Here is a 20,407-nt window from a genome sequence, read left to right on the forward strand (position 1 = left end):
TTTTTTAATTCCTTTAAAAAGGAGCATGCGTGTGTGTGAGAGCGTGTGTGAGAAAGAGAGAGAGATCAATACTGATGCACTTTGATGTTACAGAAATTGGAATAATCTGCTGTCTTTCTCCATGGTAAATATACTTCAAACTAGGTATAATCCTGATATACATGGGAAGAACAACATGCTCAGAAAAAAAGAGCCTAAAAAAGCACCAACACTGCATCTATAAGGCAATTGATTCCAAATACAAAACTAATTTGGCCTTTTTAGCCATTTTGAATTATTTACAAAGTCACTTAAAAAAGAATCAGGGGCAGCTGAACTTGTTAAAAAAATATTAGCAAAGTACTAGCAAAAACAACGAGGAGTCCTTGTGGCACATTAGAGACTAACAAATGTATTTGGACATAAGCTTTCGTGGGATAAAAATCACTTCATCAGATGCATGGAGTGAAAAATACAGTAAGCAGTATATATATATATATATATATTACAGCACATGAAAAGATGGGAGTTGCCTTACCAAGTGGGGGGTTAGTACTAATGAGGCCAATTCAATTAAGATGGAAGTGGCCTATTCTCAACAGTTGACAAGAAGGGGTGAATGTTAACAGAGGGGAAATTACCTTTGTAGTGCTAACGAGGCCAATGCAATCAAGGTGGACATCGCCCATTCCCAACAGTTGACAAGAAGGTGTGAGTATCAGCAGAGGGAAAATTACTTTTTGACCCATCAACTCCTAATCTTTATTCAGGCCTAATTTGAGCAAGTTACTGTGGCCGCAGTTACGGATGACAGCTCTCAGATTAACTTCCCTTCTAAACCAATGTCAAAGTGAGAGCAAAAGTAGTTAAGGCCATGTTCTGTCTTTATTCCAGATGTTGAACTCCCATTAAATGTCAATGGGTGTTTTGCACAAAGAATGAGAGTAAAGCATTGCCATTATTTAGGGCTGCTACTAACCTTGTGATCTTCTAGAATGGAAAATAGGAAAGAAGATCACAGACCGCATGGGAATGGGTGACTCCTGAAGTAAGGCCTTTTGGAAGGGGGCAAGGTTACTGAATGAAATTTAAATTTAATTCAGTTAGAAATTTAATGAACGGGCACAGAGTAAAGTTCACACTGCTCAGATTACATATGCATTGATATATATTTCATGTAACTGAAGAAAGTGTTCCTTTAAATTAATAACAAAGTTGCAACATTGAGCACAAAGTAGGTAGAATTGTCAACAGGATAAAATGATAGTGTAAGAAACAGCATTTTTTTAAAAGTGACTAAATTGACTTTCAATAAAATATTTTTAAAAACCAATACATGCTTCTTCATTAAGTGGGCAGATACGTCTTGCACAAAATCTGCAATCCCCTATGGCAGTCGATGTTAGTAAAATGGGTCTGTGTGGTGAAGTGTCTATAACACAATCAGCTAAATTAACACTTTTGATAATTAGGCAGAACAGTTTTGAACCTAAATGGAAGGCATCAGCTCTACTTTTCTAGCATTACTTAACTCTCTGTCACCTCCAGGGATTAAGTATTTGACATTGAGGATCAAATTCATTACTGGTGTCAACTCCATTAACTTCAGTGGTGTTGCACCAGGGACAGACTTGGCCCTCCTTTTTTACACTTCACTGTGATTTTTTTAAATGTGTGATATTTTATTTGTGTGTTGACATTACATTTACCCAGTATTCAAATTCTAAAATATATTAACACACATTTAGAGGTGCCACCAGTCTTGGAAGACATAATCACAATTACAGTCATAGTGGGAGAAATTCATCCCTCAATGCAGAGGACCTGTTACCATACTTTCTGTGTGGTGATGGTGTAAGTGATGTTCTAGTGGTTCAGAAAGATTGCAGTGCTGCCCTGCACCCTGACTGAAAAAATGGATTCTATTCTTCTATTGTATAGTTACCTGCAAAAATCCCATTTACTCAGGCTTTGTAAATGGCTGTGGAAATCAGGTGTGAATTTCACCCTTACAGAATGATTTATCGAAGTTGTAAACACAGGTTTCACTCCAACTGTATGTGATGATTGCTTTGTGTTTATTTTCAGATATACTTGCATAGGGAACTTCATAAAACCATTCTAAATTTAGACATTTCCACCACATTAAAAATGCTTTTAAATTATGTTAAACGAATCTATTCATTATTGCACATGGTAGAGCTAGAATCACAGCAATTCATGATCCTTTAAATATAACTTTTGGATTTAGGGGAAGGTATTCATTACTAAATTTTCTAAAGGATTCATCTGGTAATACCTGTGAGTACTGCAGCTTTGTATTTTATAGAGCAAACTAAAAGTGGGTAGAGAACACCCATTCCGTATTTCTCAGAATCACCACACAGAAGGGGCTACTCATGGCTGTCAGAAGTAAACAAAAGATAATTTGTGTCCTGGATTACCACTTAAATGAAAAGAGATGTGACATTAGTCTTTTTAAAATATGTAGACATAGTGGGTCTGATTCTTTGCTCTTTCAACTGGTGTAATGGAGTGAAGAATCAGCCCATTTAGCATGTGACATTCCAATGTATGAAAAGTCTGAAACACTGTACATTGTTGTTTATTAATGCAATAAATGAGCCATTAAAATAGTTAACGTTCGGTCATTTAGAACCAAAATTCAAAAAAAATGTATAGACACTTTTGGGGAAAGGTTCTCTAGAACCTGAGCAAAGCCTCATATAAATGTACAGCTCAAGGACTTGCATACACAGATACTGATGTGATTGTTCAACCTGAACTGGCAAAAGCGTGTATGCCCTTTTGAGAAGGCAGATCTCAGTTCCAATTCTTTTCATATCTCCATGGCTAAATGAAAAAGCTGCAGATGTGAAAACTATGTTTCCCTTCATAGCAGTCATATATTAGTCTACTTTTTAACATAATTTGGTTCTTTACAGTCACTGAACTTGAATGGGAATTTTCAAACATATGTGCAACTAAGGACAATATTTAACATGGATGAGGAACGTTGGTTGTTGTTGTTTTTTTTAAGTGAATCTTTAAAATTAGTCATTATCTCCCCTGAGTTTCTGGTTTGACCAGAGTTGAACAAACTGTATTTCATATGCGTCCCACAACCACAGGAAACACCCATTTTCCCAATTTTTACCTTAAGCCGCCAATGTATTCCTGTTTTTCAAATATGGTGATGTCTGAGTAACCTAATCGAGCCAAAAAAGAAGCACAACTTATACTTGCAGGCCCAGCACCAAAGAGAGCTATCTTTGCATGGTAGGCTTCAGGTATCTCTGCTGGGGGAGGTAAGGAAGGGCTTCTAATCTGAGGAATATTCATAGCTTTGAACACCTGAAAAGAAATACATTTAAGAAGTTAAATACTGTACAATGACAATCCCAGTATTCAAACTTTACTACAAATGGCTTTAAAATACTGATCACAATGTAATTTTCTGCTAGTATTATTACAATTTTTTTTATTTCAGTCCATTAAAATAGACTACCATTATATAAATGCATACAAATATTCATTTGGGTCCAGGGAAAGGGATTTCTTATGGAAAATCTTCGCTTGCACAGCAAATAGACTCCTCCTCCCATTCCCAATTTGCCAGTCAATCCTGCCTGGCTGAAAAGTTACTCCCCTAGCTCCCTTCACCCTTTGTGCACTAGTACAGCTCAGAGCAGGATTTAGTTATCAAAGACTATATCAATATGGCAAACACAATTGCAGAATGTTTTATAATAATCTCCCATGACTCCCCATCCCATGTATCCTTTCATGTTACAGCAGCATTGTGTTCTCAGTTTTAGTTTCTTTACGGGTTCTTTTTGGTCTTTACAAAGCTACTAATCTGGGGTGAGATTCTCAGATGGTAATAGCTCCATTGGCACCTTAAAAGGACCAAAGCACATGACCATAAAAGGAGACATTATTGGAGAAATTAGCAATATGTCAAACATGCTCAAGTATCACCACTTATTTTTCCCTTCATAATATCAAACTTATAATAGTAATAAGTAGTGATCCTAGAAACCATTTGCCATGGAAGAAATGCGGAATTTGCAATTTTACAGAAAATCTTTTTTTATTTTTTCACAAAATGTAAAAATGAAACATACAGTAGAACCCCATGCCACTGGTGCACACACAGGAATATGGGGATGCTTCAGCCCTGGGCAGAGGGGCTCTCACGATCAGATTTCATTTTATAGCAGAAAAACATGGATTTTTATGGTTTTTAGTGGAGAATTTTGTTTTTTTGATCATGGAAAACTAGGATTCCTGGTAATAAGATACCATGCATGGAATATTTCTTTATTTCATTTCTCAGGGGATCAAATCACTTGACCTTCAACTTGATGCTTTATACTTCCACCAAAGTCATACAACAATAGAAACTAAAACACTTGGAATTACTCTGCTTGCACAAGTAAATAGAAAGTGGGGGAACCCAAAGTAGTAATATAATGTGCACAATTAAATACAGCCTGCATTACTTTAGGATTGAGATTTATGGGAAACAAAGTTCAGGGATGGAGAAAACCCCCATCTGAGAAGGAGAACACTGCAAAAAAAAAAAAAAAAAAAGATGTGGAGCCCCTTACTGGGTGCCTCCATCAAAATAGGGTCCAGATTAGCCTTATTGTTAAAGAAAAATGTTTTTGTGATAATGCAATAGTCTCTTGGGCAAGTCACATAGGCCCACATTTCAAAGGTATTTAGATATCTAAAGAAGTAGACAGGCATCTAGTGGTGTTTTCAAAAGCTCCTAAGCACTTGACTTCTATTGATTTTAATGGGAATAAGGTGCTTTTGAAAATCCCATATGGTTCTTATCTGCTTCTTTAGGTACCTAAAGAATTCTGAAAATGTAGCCTTCAGAGCCAGATTTTCAAAGATGTTTAGTGATTTTGGGTGCCCCAATTTGGGGTCTCTAATTTGGGACAATTTAAATGGGCCTGATTTTCAGAGGTCAGGTGAGAATTTTCTCTAATATTTGTATTAATCCTATGTCTACTTCAGTTTCCCTCCGTACTTTGTATTGCTACCCAGGGGGGGGGGGGGGGGGGGGGACATTAAGTCTGCTGTTGGGGCAGCACAGGAGACAAGAGGGTGTATGTTGCCTTGCTGTCTGGGGAGCAACAAATGGTTGTTAAGGAACTGTCTGGAACTTGCTGAAAGAGACCCATATCAATGCAGAATCCGAAAGAGACAATGGGAAGCACCAATGACTAGATCATTCACACCTAGCAATCAATGACCAAGAGGAAGGAGGTTATTCGCCCCCCCCCCCCACACACACACACACCTCTCAACAGGGAAGCAGAGCAGAAATCAGGTTGAGAACAAAGGGTGGAGAGATGATTGGCAATGGGAAAGGAGTGGACTTCTGGAAGAGGCTCGCTGCTTTCACCTGGGACTGACAAAAGAGTCAGAGAGAGACTGAAGTGGTAATGGAGCCCATTACAAGTCGAGAGAGACAGAAACGATATTAGAACAGGAGTACTTGTGGCACCTTAGAGACTAACAAATTTATTTGAGCATAAGCTTTTGTGGGCTACAGCCCACTTCATCAGATGCATAGAATGGAACGTATAGTAAGAAGATGTATATACATACAGAGAACATGTTTCATAGAATGCATAGAATGCATAGAATGGAACATATGGTAAGAAGATATATATGTTCTCTGTATGTATATATAACTTCTTACTATATGTTCCATTCTATGCATCTGATGAAGTGGGCTGTAGCCCACGAAAGCTTATGCTCAAATAAATGTGTTAGTCTCTACGGTGCCACAAGTACTCCTGTTCTTTTTGCGGATACAGACTAATACGGCTGCTACTCAGAAAGGATATTGGAGTCCATTACAGCTCAGTTGGTGGATGGCTCTGGCTTGGCCAGACGGACTATGCCTTAACCTTCATTTCCGTATGCTAATCTAAGGACTTTCCAATGCTGTGTTCCATTTGACTAATAAACCCTATTGTTTTGAAAACACTGCCTGGTGTCACTGCAAATATGCTAAGGTGCATTAGTCCCTGAAGAGTGTACAAGCCTCTGAGGAGGAGCCTATCTCACTTGGACTCACTGGGCAGAGCTCAGTGTGAAGCAGGAGTGCTTGAGCCCAGAGCCTCTGTCTCTGAGGTCAGGAGGCAGTGTGGCCTATCCTGAAGGAAGATTGGAGTCCCTTGGGGGTCTGGCAGACTGATGGGGTTCCTGTTTAAAAGCTGGGGCATAGCTCTGATTCTGGGGTCTATGACAAAGCCACTAGCTGTTATAACTGAAAATATAACTTAGGCAGTTATTTCTTTACAATGAAAAACATCACAAAGTTTGTTCACGCTTTGCATTTTTAAACAACAGTTTAAATCAGATACAATGACAGATTCCAGATTCATTGGACCAGATTCTGCCTGGCCCTTGCATGACCACAAAGTGTAACAGCAGGAAGAAGGACCCTCTCTGCCTTCTATGGACTGTGAAAGGACAGGACAGAACTGCAGCCTCTAAGGCTATGTCTACACTACAAAATTAGGTCGAATTTATAGAAGCCGGTTTTATAGAAACCGGTTGTATGCAGCCGATTGTGTGTGTCCCCACATAAAATGCTCTAAATGCATGAAGTCAGCGGACCGCGTCCACAGTACCGAGGCTAGCGTCGACTTCCGGCGCATTGCACTATGGGTACCTATCCCACAGTTCCCGCAGTCTCCGGCGCCCATTGGAATTATGGGTTGAGATCGCAATGCCCGAATGATGCAAAACAGTGCCGCGGGGGGTTCTGGGTACATTGCGTCAGGCCCCTCCCCCTCCGTCACAGCAACGGCAGACAATAGATTCGCGCCTTTTTACCTGGGTTACCTGTGCAGACAACATACCACGCCAAGCATGGAGCCCGCTCAGCTCAGCTCACCGTCACCATATGTCTTCCGGGTGCCGGCAGACGTGGGACTGCATTGCTACACAGCAGCAGCAGCAGCTAACTGCCTTTTGGCGGTAGACGGTGCAGCATGAGTGGTAGCCTTCATCGGCGATCGGGATGCTGGTAGCTGTGGGGCTGGCAGCCGTAGGGCTGCATTGCACCAGCCCCTTGCCTTTTGGCAGTAGATGGTTTATTACGACTGGTAACCGTCCTTGTCGGACAATCATGGATATCAGTCATAGTATATTATTTTCTGCCAAGTATTGTCTGCTGAGCACCCAGAAAAGGCCGAGGGTGATCTGGGTGCTGGCAGACATGTGGCTGGCACACGTAGGGCTACATTGCTACACAGCAGCAACCCCTTGCCTTTTGGCAATAAATAGTATATTATGATTGGTATCCATCATCGTCATACTGGTAAGCACCCAGTATTTGCTGCCAAGCACCCTGAAAATGCCGAGGGCTATCAGTCATGCTGCACTGTCGTCTTAAGATGTAAAAAATAGATTTGTTCTGTATTCATTTCCTTCCCCCCTCCCTCCGTCAAATCAACGGCCCGCTAAACCCAGGCTTATGAGTTCAATCTCTGGGGGAGGGGTGGGTTCTGTGTGACAGTTGTTTGTATTTCTCCCTGATGCACAGCCATCTTTCTTGATTTTAATTCCCTGTACCTGTGCGCCATGTCGTCACTCGCCCCACCCTCCGTCCCTCCCTCCCTCCTTCCCCTGGTCTTTAGATACTAGTTTCGCGCCTTTTTTCAGACCAGACGCCATAGCTATCACTGGGATCATGGATCCAGCTCAGATCACCGCGGCAATTATGAGCACTATGAACACCACGCGCATTGTCCTGGAGCATATGCAGAGCCTGGACATGCCAAAGCAAAACCGGGACCAGCCGAGGAGGAGGCGATTGCAGCGCGGCGACGACAGTGATGAGGAAATTGACATGGACATAGACCTCTCACAAGGCACAGGCCCCAGCAATGTGGAAATCATGGTGTTACTGGGGCAGGTTCATGCCGTGGAACGCCGATTCTGGGCCCGGGAAACAAGCACAGACTGGTGGGACCGCATCGTGTTGCAGGTCTGGGATGATGCCCAGTGGCTGCGAAACTTTCGCATGCGTAAGGGCACTTTCATGGAACTTTGTGACTTGCTTTCCCCTGCCCTGCAGCGCCAGAATACCAGGATGAGAGCAGCCCTCACAGTTGAGAAGCGAGTGGCGATAGCCCTGTGGAAGCTTGCAACGCCAGACAGCTACCGGTCAGTCGGGAATCAATTTGGAGTGGGCAAATCTACTGTGGGGGCTGCTGTGATCCAAGTTGCCAGGGCAATGAGAGACCTGGTGATATCAAGGGTAGTGACTCTGGGAAACGTGCAGGACATAGTGGATGGCTTTGCTGCAATGGGATTCCCAAACTGTGGTGGGGCGATAGACGGAACCCATATCCCTATCTTGGCACCGGCGCACCAAGCCACCGAGTACATAAACCGCAAGGGGTATTTTTCAATGCTGCTGCAAGCCCTGGTGGATCACAAGGGACGTTTCACCGACATCAACGTGGGCTGGCCGGGAAGGGTACATGATGCTCGCGTCTTCAGGCACTCTGTTCTGTTTCGAAAGCTGGAGGAAGGGACTTTCTTCCCGGACCAGAAAATAACCGTTGGGGATGTTGAAATGCCTATCGTGATCCTTGGGGACCCAGCCTACCCCTTAATGCCATGGCTCATGAAGCCGTACACAGGCAGCCTGGACAGGAGTCAGGACCTGTTCAACTACAGGCTGAGCAAGTGCCGAATGGTGGTGGAATGTGCATTTGGGTGTTTAAAAGCGCGCTGGCGCAGCTTACTGACTCGCTCAGACCTTAGCGAAAAGAATATCCCCATTGTTATTGCTGCTTGCTGTGCGCTCCATAATATCTGTGAGAGTAAGGGGGAGACATTTATGGCGGGGTGGGAGGTAGAGGCAAATCGCCTGGCCGCTGATTACGCGCAGCCAGACACCAGGTCGGTTAGAGCAGCACAGCAGGGCGCGGTGCGCATCAGAGAAGCTTTGAAAACGAGTTTTGTGACTGGCCAGGCTACGGTGTGAAACTTCTGTTTGTTTCTCCTTGATGAAATCGCCAACCCCCCACCCACCCGGTTAACTCTACTTCCCTGTAAACCAAGCACCCCACCCTCCCCTACCCTCCCCTCTTCAAGCACCACTTGCAGAGGCAATAAAGTCATTGTTACTTCACATTCATGCATTCTTTATTAATTCAGCACACAACTAGGGGGATAATTGCTAAGGTAGCCCGGGATGGGTGGGGGAGGAGGGAAGGAAAAGGACACACTGCACTTTAAAACTTATTGCTCTGGAAATCATCTAGGCTGGAGTGACTGGGTGGCCGGAGGCCCCCCCCACCGTGTTCTTGGGCGTCTGGGTGAGGAGGCAATGGGACTTGGGGAGGAGGGCTGTTGGTTACAGAGGGGCTGTAGCGGCGGTCTCTGCTCCTGCTGCCTTTCCTGCAGCTCAACCATACGCAGGAGCATATCAGTTTGATGCTCCAGCAGCCGGAGCATCGACTCTTGCTTTCTGTTTACAAGCTGACGCCACTTCTCCTCTTCAGCCCGCGTTTCAGCACGCAACCTCTGCTCTTCAGCCCGCCACCTCTCCTCTCGCTCATATTGGGCTTTTCTAAAATCAGTCATTGACTGCCTCCACGCATTCTGCTGTGCTCTGTCAGCGTGGGAGGCAGTCTGTAGTTCAGTGAACATTTCGTCACACGTCCTTCGCTTCCGTTTTCGAATATTCACTAGCCTCTGTGAAGGTGAAACATTTGCAGCTGGTGGAGGAGAAGGGAGAGGTGGTTAAAAAAGATACATTTTAGAGAACAATGGGTACAGTCTTTCACGTTAGATTTTGCTGTTCACATCACAGAGCACATGTGCTTTCGTTACAAGGTCGCATTTTTCCTCTTATATTGAGAGCCTGCAGGTTTGGTGTGAGAGATCACTCACGCAGTGCCAGGCCACAGATTTCAGCTTGCAGGCAGCCATGGTAAGACACAGTCTTTTGGCTTTTTTAACCTTGTTAACAAGTGGGGATGGTTTAAAACAGTACTGCTCTCATTAACCATACCAAGCACCCGTTGGGTTGGCCATTTAAAATGGGTTTGCAATGTAAAAGGAGGGGCTGCGGTTTCAGGTTTAACATGCAGCACAAACCCAACTAACTCCCCTCCCCCACACACCCAATTCTCTGGGGTGGTCACTTCACCCCTCCCCCCCACCGCGTGGTTAACAGCGGGGAATATTTCTGTTCAGCAGAGCAGGAAGGGGCACCTCTGAATGTCCCCTTAATAAAATCGCCCCATTTCAACCAGGTGACCGTGAATGATATCACTCTCCTGAGGATAACAAAGAGCGATAAGGAATGGATGTTGTCTGCATGCCAGCAAACACCGGGACCATACGCTGCCATGCTTTGTTATGCAATGATTCCAGACTACGTGCTACTGGCCTGGCGTGGTAAAGTGTCCTACCATGGCGGACGGGATAAGGCAGCCCTCCCCAGAAACCTTTTGCAAAGGCTTTGGGAGTACATGAAGGAGAGCTTTCTGGAGATGTCCCTGGAGGATTTCAGCTCCATCCCCATACACGTTAACAGACTTTTCCAGTAGCTGTACTGGCCGCGATTGCCAGGGCAAATTAATCATTAATCATTAAACACGCTTGCTTTTAAACCATGTGTAATATTTACAAAGGTACACTCACCAGAGGTTCCCTGTGTGCCCACAGGGTCTTGGGTGAGTTCGGGAGTTACTGGTTCCAGGTCCAGGGTGATAAACATATCCTGGCTGTTGGGGAAACCGGTTTCTCCGCTTCCTTGCTGCTGTGAGCTATCTATGTTCTCTCCATCCTCATCTTCCTCGTCCGCCGAACCCGCTTCCCTGTGTCTTTCTCCAGTGAGGGACTCATAGCACACGGTTGGGGTAGTGGTGGCTGCACCCCCTAGAATGGCATGCAGCTCCGTGTAGAAGCGGCATGTTTGCGGCTCAGCCCCGGACCTTCCGTTTGCTTCTCTGGATTTGTGGTAGGCTTGCCTTAGCTCCTTAATTTTCACGCGGCACTGCTGTGCGTCCCTGTTATGGCCTCTGTCCTTCATGGCCTTGGAGACCTTTTCTAATATTTTGCCATTTCTTTTACTGCTTCGGAGTTCGGCCAGCACTGATTCATCTCCCCAGATGGCGAGCAGATCCCGTACCTCCCGTTCGGTCCAGGCTGGAGCTCTTTTGCGATCCTGGGACTGGGACTCCATCCCGGTTACCTGTGCTGATGAGCTCTGCATGGTCACCTGTGCTCTCCACGCTGAGCAAACAGGAAATGAAATTCAAACGTTCGCGGGGCTTTTCCTGTCTACCTGGCCAGTGCATCTGAGTTGAGAGTGCTGTCCAGAGCGGTCACAATGAAGCACTGTGGGATAGCTCCCGGAGGCCAATAACGTCGAATTCCGTCCACACTAACCCAATTCCGACCCCCTAAGGCAGATTTTATCGCTAATCCCCTCGTCGGAGGTGGTGTAAAGAAACCGGTTTAAAGGGCCCTTTAAGTCGAAAGAAAGGGCTTCGTCGTGTAAACGTGTCCAGGCTTAATTCGATTTAACGCGGCTAAAGTCGACCTAAACTCGTAGTGTAGACCAGGCCTAAGCATTTTCCATGTAGAATCCTGCCCTTGCTAGCTAGTGCATATGGGGAAGGGAGTTATGGCTCCATTTAATCTCTGGCACTTTTGGGACATTGTAGATCCCAGTAGTGTATCTTGGTAACAGCACTGCAGTCTCGTACATTTAAAAGGGGTGCAACAGTTTGTGCTGCCAATGAAAAATCTCAGTGAGAGAGAGAGCCCTGGGAATCACTCTGCCTCTCTAAGGGAGAGCACCTTTCAGTATTTCCCAGGGGCAGTACAGCGCTATGTAACTCCCAATGCAAGGCTGCGCCCTACAGGCACCATCTAGCCCTTTATAAATGTATACTGTTAATAAACACATTACCATAATTGTGGGTGACATCTAGCACACTCTCCTCAGAAATGGGAAGTGCATATTCTTTTCAAGTTAAACTTTGGCACAACAAACTTATGAACTGAAATTTTCATTTATGGCTTGAACAAATGTTCATTTTCTTCACACTGACTTGAAAACTCTCAGCTAGGTAAACCAATGATTAAAAAAAATAAATATTTACCAGCCTTTGTAAATTGGCATTGCATTTTAACTAACTGCACGAAGCAAAAGATAGATAATTGTTTTTAAAAGAATCATTTATATCTGACAACTCATACAATATGGGAGGGTTTAATGTGGTTATTAATGGATTTCACAGGCTGAAAAGCTTACATTGTACTGTGAAACTAGACTGTGATAACTAAAATGGAATAGGATTTTTTTTAAAATGTGTCCTTTGTTAAATTCATATAGAAGGAGGTAGCAGCTTTTCCATTTTTTACATTTCCATTAGTTTTTATATATTAAAGGCATGTGCACATGTATTAGAATGCTAGTCATTAATATAAATTATGTACCTAGCATATTTTAATGCATAAATTATGCAGTACGTATATACAAATATTATTCAAGTACATTTTCTTTATTTTTAAATGCATTGTTCAGCAAATAGGAGCCCTAACTGAAATGGTATAGACCTACGTCAGACTCATAATCTAACCAATTGTTATAATAAATGGTGTGTGTGGGGGGGGGAAATCAGGTATTACTGCAATGTTAAGGTTGAGAAATCAAGCAATCGTGCAGGAAATTCTAAAAGTTAAGTCTGAATGCTCAACCTTAATTCTGTCTTCTTGTGCATAGGCTAAAACTGTCTTGATACAGTGGAGCCTGCTATATCTTGCCATCTGGAGTTCAATGGGAGTTTTGCATTTTAAGGCTGTCAAGGCCCATAGTGTGAAAATTGCAAATTGCTTCAGTGCATTTCAAAAGACTTTCACTCATTTTACAGTGAAGTTTCACTACATTATAATTCAAGAGATTAAATTTCACTGGGTTCCACTGTACAAATCCTATTGGAAGGTAATTATTTCCGCATACCAAGTAAGTGTAAAATACCACCTTACATGTGAATACCATCTCCCCTTCTTCCTCCGCCCTGACTGTGGGCAAGTTATACAGAAATTTTATGACTACCTTGGTGAAGAGAGGTAAAGTGCAATCCTTAGTAGGACTTTTACCAGTCAGGGATTTTCTCTTTCCCTTGTAACCTCTAACAAATGCCATCCTGCTCTCCACACTCCTTATGCATGTTTGTATTTGCATGAAGAATTAAAACACTTCCCCCACCCCCTTCTTTAATGCATTTCAGCCACAGGTCTTGGTCTTCTGTTCCTACAGCAAACTCTGATCCTCCACTGCCCCAAATGAGAAAAACCACCTACCCAAGGTTACACAGTAGGTCTGTTGCAAGGCCAGGGTAAGAATTCTGGTCTTGATTCCCAGTCCAACATCCTAACCACTAGACCATATTGCCTCCTTATCCATATATTTTAAAAGGGACACACTTCTGTCCCTGCCAGCAGGTATAGCAGGTATATGGGATCTTGGGGAGCAATTACCACACAGGTGGGGTGCCAATTAATTTCTTTATTAAGAAAATGCAAAAACAGGGAAAATTCAATAGTGAGGGGTATGGGGTTTGTTAAAGTAGACAATTGGGGAGGGGTTTCTTTTAGTAAATGGGATAGGGGGTTTCAATAGTGGGGTACAATACAGTGGGGTACAATACAGTTGGTAACCAATTAACACTGAAGTATAAATGTAACAGGTAGCTAACAATTTCTATGTAAAGAGTGTGTCACAGCAGCATATAACCAACTAACAGTATGGGTAAAATGGGTTAAATAACCAACAACTTTAGGTAAAAATGTGTCACAGTGGTGTAAATGTAAAATGTGAGGTGTGTTAGAGAGAAAAGGGGTGACCAATGGGGTTTTATGCTAGAAAGAGAGAGAGCAGACAGGCTGCAAGTTTAAACAGCAGAGAGAAAGAGAGAGAGAGAGAAAGAAAGTGGTAGAGAAGTGAGGTTGGGGGATGGGGGAAGAGGAGCACGTGGTGGAGCAGAGGCCAAAGGCAGAGGGAGATTTAAACTCAGGGAGACACAGAGAGCAGACAGGCTGCAAGTTTAAACAGCAGAGAGACAATTATACAAAACACAGCAAAATCTTATCTATGATTTAACTTAACCAAAACTACACAAATTAGCAAGTAACAAAACACAATGCAACAGTTCTTTAAGCCTAACTTACAGGGTACAATGCAAGCAATTTTCTAAACCTAACTTAACTACAGCTATGCAAAATGAAATTACAACTTATCTAGACTAAAGGACAAAATCTAACCTAATGGGTGCACCTTATACTAGGGGTAGTTCCAGAGGGCAGAGTGGTGTGTGCCCAGGATACAGCTCCAAGGGGGGAGGGGGATTTAACTAGTGGTGGCTGCAAGCTGGCAGCCCAGGATACAGTCCAGGAAGGCACAGGCTTATTTCTAGCAGCAAAGGCGCTGCAAAGCAAGAAACAGATTACAGATACAGACCAAGGAGTTTAAGAGAGGTTTTAAGACACAGACCAAGGTTTAGCTTGAGTCTGTGTGCTGGGGAAACAGAGCCAGCAGCTAAAGTAATAAAAGTATAGAAAGTTTCACAGAGGGATTCTTACCAGTCCCCAAGGCAGCAGCAAAGGCAGAAGCAGCAACAACATCAGAAGAAGCAAGGAGGGCTCGGTACGGTCTTGATAATCAGGAGGTCTCTCAGGCAGCAATTCGTTCTTCGTGGGGGGGGGGGTTTAAAAACAGGGGTACGCTCAAAAATAAAACGAGAGCGGAGAAAGGACCCCCCAGAACCCCTGGCTGATCAGACCAGGTAGCAATGCAGGAACCTTTCTGATGTTTGTTTCAAAAATGCCTGCTCTTAAAGGCAATCTCAGGCAGTTTCCCCACCAGTAATCCTGATAGGCTCCTTCTGTCACAGGGGAGGAGATACAGGGAAAAACTGCAGGTGAGCATAGAGACATGCCTGGGCAGAGTCCTGGACCATAGGCGTGAGTTCCCACCTCAGGACTCAAAAGCACATGAGGCCTATGACTCATGCCCAGGATCTTAAAAACACATTAGGTCTTGCAGCTCTGGACATTGCCTACCCTACACCGAGCCCAGGTTTAACAAGGTGATAACAGGACCAACCCTTTGAACAGGGCAGTAGTCCCACTTAGCACGTAGCACAAGTGGCCATCCCTTTGAGAAGGGCAATGGCTCTTGGTAAACAACTTAAGGGGCCCTCCCTTTGAGAAGGGCAGTGGCCCTGGTAAACAACTTAACAGCCAGGGAGGGGCGGCCACAGGAGGAGAACAAAAACAAAATGGAGTAAGGGGACAGCTGTAAGAAACAAAATGGAATAGGGGGAAAGCTGTAACAGACAACTTCAACACCAGGTTCTCTTCATGCATTACTTTTGTGTATATACAAAAGGTTGTGAACCAATTCTCCAATGTGCTTTTCAGTTTGAGTTTTCTGAGTCCAACTGTCCTGTTCTTTTTTCTCCTTTTCACCATTTTCTCCCCCGCCCTCGAGAAAGGGTGAAATCATCCACATATTTTCCCTTTCAAAATCTCCATTACAGCCTCACCTCAAGGGCTCTATCCATTCCTGCCCATGATCTTGTCATATCTAGTGCCACCATGCTTTGGAGGTGGGACTTTAAATTTGCCAGAGAGGTGGCCTTGGTGTAAGGGATGTAGCTTTTGCTATCCATTTGCACATGCTCAGTAGCGATTTACTAGACTTTCCACAAAGTTTCCATCTTCACTGGGCATTTTCCAGCCCAAGGCTGCAGGAGGGCTGAGCAGGATTTTCCCTGCAATCGCAATTTCTGACTTCTCCATGCCATGCCGGGTCTGGGCCTAGGCCCTGAATTGAGAACAAGAAGCCTTTTCCTGTGCTCTCACTGTACTGTTTTACCCTGTTCCATCTTGAGAGCAGAGTTTGAATAGTGTGCAGCGTGGGGCCACAGACTGAACACTGAGGATAAAACAAAACACTGAATAAAACTCACTAAGTGAGCACTGTCATACTGGTCTCTGAATGAGGCACAGTTTCTGGGGGGAAAATAGTGTGTAATCATGTAAGTAAAGATTATATTATAACGCGTACATACAAGGGGGCTGAATTAAGGTTGCATAGCCAACTTAAATTTTGGCATTTCTTAACTTTTGAGTACTTGACTTTGCAACCTTAATAAAAATTTTAATGTAGGTTTGTGTGTGTGCTATAATATAAACTGAATATTCTTCATATACAGCAGTCCTAATAGCGCACATACATTATACAACTGTAGACTCTAATGTACAATTCAGTGTTAATTTATACCTCAAACTGTTTATTTTATGCAAACTATGATAATTTTCTAGTTGTCTATTACATTTTATCAGTTTAAAAATTTAATTAATTTCTAATTGTATTTTAGTACCAATTTTTCCTTTGGTCACTATTTTCAATTCACAGAATGCTCTTTGTATTAACAACAGCAATGTTGCAAATTGCAAATCTGGATTCGGCAGCTCATTTCATCTCTAGATTTACTATTTAGCTTCTTAGCAGCACATCTGAGACATAAACCAACATAAAATTTTGGGGAAAATCACACCAACAATGCTTCCCATAAACTATTATAATTCCAGAATAGCTAAAATTAATTTATTTAAAAAATGAACAAAACTGAATTAAAGTGAAAAATTGTTTTGGGTAGTTTTATTGTTTGTAGTTAAAAATCTAAAATGAGAAAACATATTCCAAACTGTAGTTAATTCGTAAGAATCATAAGAACATGAGAATGGCCACACTGGGCCAGACCAATGGTACATCTAGCCCAATATCCTGTCTTCCAACAGGGGCGGGTGCCAGATGATTCAGAGGGAATGAACACAACAGGGCAATTTATCACATCCCATGTCGTCCAGTCCCAGATTCTGGCAGTCAGAAGTTTAGGGACACACAGATCATGGGGTTACATCCCTGACCATCTTGGCTAATAGTCATTGATGGACCTATCCCCCATGAATGTATCTAATTCTTTTTTTGAACCCAGTTATACTTTTGGCCTTCACAACATCCCCTGGCAATGCACTGTGTAAAGAAGTACTTCCTTGTGATTGTTTTATACCTACTGCCTATCAATGTCATTGAGTGACCCTTGGTTCTTGTGTTATGTGAAGGGGTAAATAACACTTCTATATTCACTTTTTGCCACACCATTCATGATTTTACAGACCTCTATCATACCCCCCCCCCCTTAGTTGCCTCTTTTCTAGGCTGAACACTTCCAGTCTTTTTAATCTCTCCTCATATGGAAGCTGTTACATACACAATCATTTTTGTTGCCCTTCTCTGTACTTTTTCCAATTCTAATATATCTTTTTTTGGAATGGGGTGACCAGAATGACACACAGCATGCAAGATGTGGGTGTACCATGGATTTATTTAGTGGCATTATGATATTTTCTGTCTTATTACCTATCCCTTTCCTAATGGCTCCTAACATTCAGTTAGCTTTTTTGACTGCCACTGCACACTGAACAAATGTTTCCAGAGAACAATCCACAATGACTCCAATATCTTTTTCTTGAGTGGTAACAGCCCATTTAGACCCTTTCATTTTGTCTGTATATGTGGAATTATGTTTTCCATGTGCGTTAGTTTGCATTTATCAACACTGAATTTCTTCCCCAGTGACTCAGTTTTGTGAGATTTATTTATAACTCTTTGCAGTCAGCTTTGGACTTAACTATCTTGAGTAATTTTGTATCATTTGCAAATTTTGCCACCTCACTGTTCACCCCTTTTTCCAGATCATTTAGGAATATGTTGAACAGCACTAGTTTCAGTATAGATCTTTGGGGAACCCTGCTATTTACCTCACTCCACTGGGAAACCTGACCATTTAGTCCTATGCTTTGTTTCTTATCTTTTAACCAGTTACTGATCCATGAGAGGACCTTCCTTTTCATCCCATGACCGCCTACTTTGCTTAAAAGTCATTGGTGAGGAACCTTGTCAAAGGCTTTCTGAAAGTCCAAGTACACTATATCCACTGGATCCCCATGTCCAAGTTTGCTGATGACCACAAAGAATTCTAATAGATTGGTGAGGCATGATTCCCCTTTAAAAAAAGCTGTGTTGACTCTTCCCCAAGGTATCCTGTTTGTGTGTGTGTGTGTGTGTGTGTGACAATTCTGTTCTTTACTATAGCTTCATCTAATTTGCCTGGTACTGAAGTTAAATGGTCTGTCATTACTAGTATCACATTTGAAGTCTTTTTTTTTTTTAAATTGTCATCACTTTAGCTAATTTCTAGTCATCTGGTACAGAAGCTGATTTAAGCAACAGGTCACATACCACAGTTAGCAGTTCTGCAGTTTCATATTTGTGCTCCTTCAGAACTCTTGGGTGAATACCATCTGGCCCTAGTGACTTACTACTGTTTAATTCATCATTTTGTTCCAAAGTCTCCTCTACAGACATTTCAATCTGTGAGAGTTCCTCAAATTTGTCACCTGAAAGGAATGGCTGAGATGTGAGAATCTTCCTCACATCCTCTCCAGTGAAGATTGATGCAAAGAATTAATTTAGCTTCTCCAATTAATTAATTTAGCTTCTCTAATTTAGCTTTTTGAATGCTCCTTTAGCACTTTGATTGTCCAGTGGCCCCTCAACTTGTTAGGCAGACTTCCTACTTCTGATGTACTTAAGAAAATTGTTGCTGTTAGTTTTTGTGCCTTCTGCTAGTTGCTCTTCAAATTTCTTTTTTGCCTGCCTAATTATACTTTTACACTTGACATGCCAGAGTTTATGTTCCTTTCTGTTTTCCTCAGCAGAATTTGACTTCCAATTTTTAAAAGATGTCTTGTTGTCTTTAACCGCCTCTTTTACTTTACTTAGCCATGGTATTTCTTTTTCTGGTCCTCGTCCTGTTTTTGCTGATGTTTTTTAATTTGGGGTATAACATATAGTTTAAGCCTCCATGATGGTGTTTTTTTTTAAAGTTTCCATGTTGCTTGCAGGCATGTCACTCACTACTGTTCCTTTTAATTTCCATTTAAATAGCTTCCACATTTTTGTAGTTACCCTTTTTGAAATTAAATGCCCCCAAGGATGTTAAATTTAATTACATTATGGTCACTATTACCAGGCAGTTCAGCTACATCTATCTCTTGGACAAGATCCTGTGTGGCACTTAATACTAAATCAAGAATTGCCTCCCCCCTTGTGGGTTCCAGGACTAGCTGCTCTTAGAAGCAATCATTAATGGTGTCTAGACATTTTATCTCTGCATCCCATCATGAGGTGACATGTTCCCAGTCAATAGGGGATAATTGAAATCCCCCATTATTTTTGTTTTTTTCTGTTTTTGTAGCCTCTCTAATCTCCCTGAGCATTTCACAGTTACCATCACCATCTTGGTCAAATGGTTGGTAGTATACTCCTACTGCTATACTCTTATTATTCAAGAATGGAATTTCTAACCATAAAGATTCTATGGTACTGTTTGATTCATTTAATGTTTTAACTTTATTTGACTCTATGTTTTCTTTCACATATAGTGCCACTCCACCACCAGAACAACCTACTCTGTCATCCTATATATTTTGTATGCAGGTGTTACCGTGGCCCATTGATTATCATCATTCCACCAGGCACTCAAATTCACCCATCTTAATATTCAGACTTCTTGCAAGTACTTATAAAATTCATCAATATTTAGTTGGCTGCCTTCATGTGACTATTCATCTTTCATTTGGCTGTTCCTCTTCAGCTTCTACCTGTACTTTACCAACTTCTATCCTTTCTTCTTTACTAGGATATATGGCATCCCCTTTAATAAATCCTCCCGAGGGATGTCTCTGTCCAAATCATGTGCTCATTTCCACCTGTCAGTTTTCCCCAACCCTTACTTTAAAAACTCCTCTACAATTTTTTTAGTTTTATATGCCAGCAATCTGGTTCCCTTTTGGTTTAGGTGGAGCTAGGGTGCCCAGATGTCCTGATTTTATAGGGACAGTCCCGATATTTGGGGCTTTTTTATATATGGACTCCTATTACCCCTCACCCCCATCTCGATTTTTCACATTTGCTATCTGGTCACCCTAGGTGGAGCCCACCCGTCCTGTACAGGCTATTCCTTTTCTAAAAAGTTCCCCAGTTCCTAATAAAGCTAAATTCCTCCTCTGAACACCATCATATTATCCACACATTGAGACCCTGCAGTTCTGCCTAACTGGCCCTGCATGTGGAACTGGAAGCATCTGAGAGAATGTTACCATAAAGGCCCTGGACTTTAATCTTTTACCTAGCAGCCTAAATTTGGCTTCCAGGACCTCTATCCTATCTTTCCCTATGTCACTGGTACCATCATGTACCACAACCACTGGCTCCTCCCCAGCATTG

General features: G+C 42.6%; 1 protein-coding gene across 1 annotated transcript in view; it reads right to left on the reverse strand.

The window, feature by feature from the left end:
- The window catches only part of DPYD (dihydropyrimidine dehydrogenase), a 564,598-nt gene that overhangs the window by 358,055 nt on the left and 186,136 nt on the right, over nt 1-20,407 (reverse strand). Inside the window, exon 6 of the mRNA XM_065409369.1 lies at nt 3,137-3,333. Within this exon, the coding sequence (XP_065265441.1) occupies nt 3,137-3,333 (197 nt within the window). The remainder of the gene's footprint in view (nt 1-3,136; nt 3,334-20,407) is intronic.

Source organism: Emys orbicularis, chromosome 8 (genome assembly GCF_028017835.1).
Source record: "Emys orbicularis isolate rEmyOrb1 chromosome 8, rEmyOrb1.hap1, whole genome shotgun sequence".
In the NCBI taxonomy this organism is placed as follows: domain Eukaryota; kingdom Metazoa; phylum Chordata; order Testudines; family Emydidae; genus Emys; species Emys orbicularis.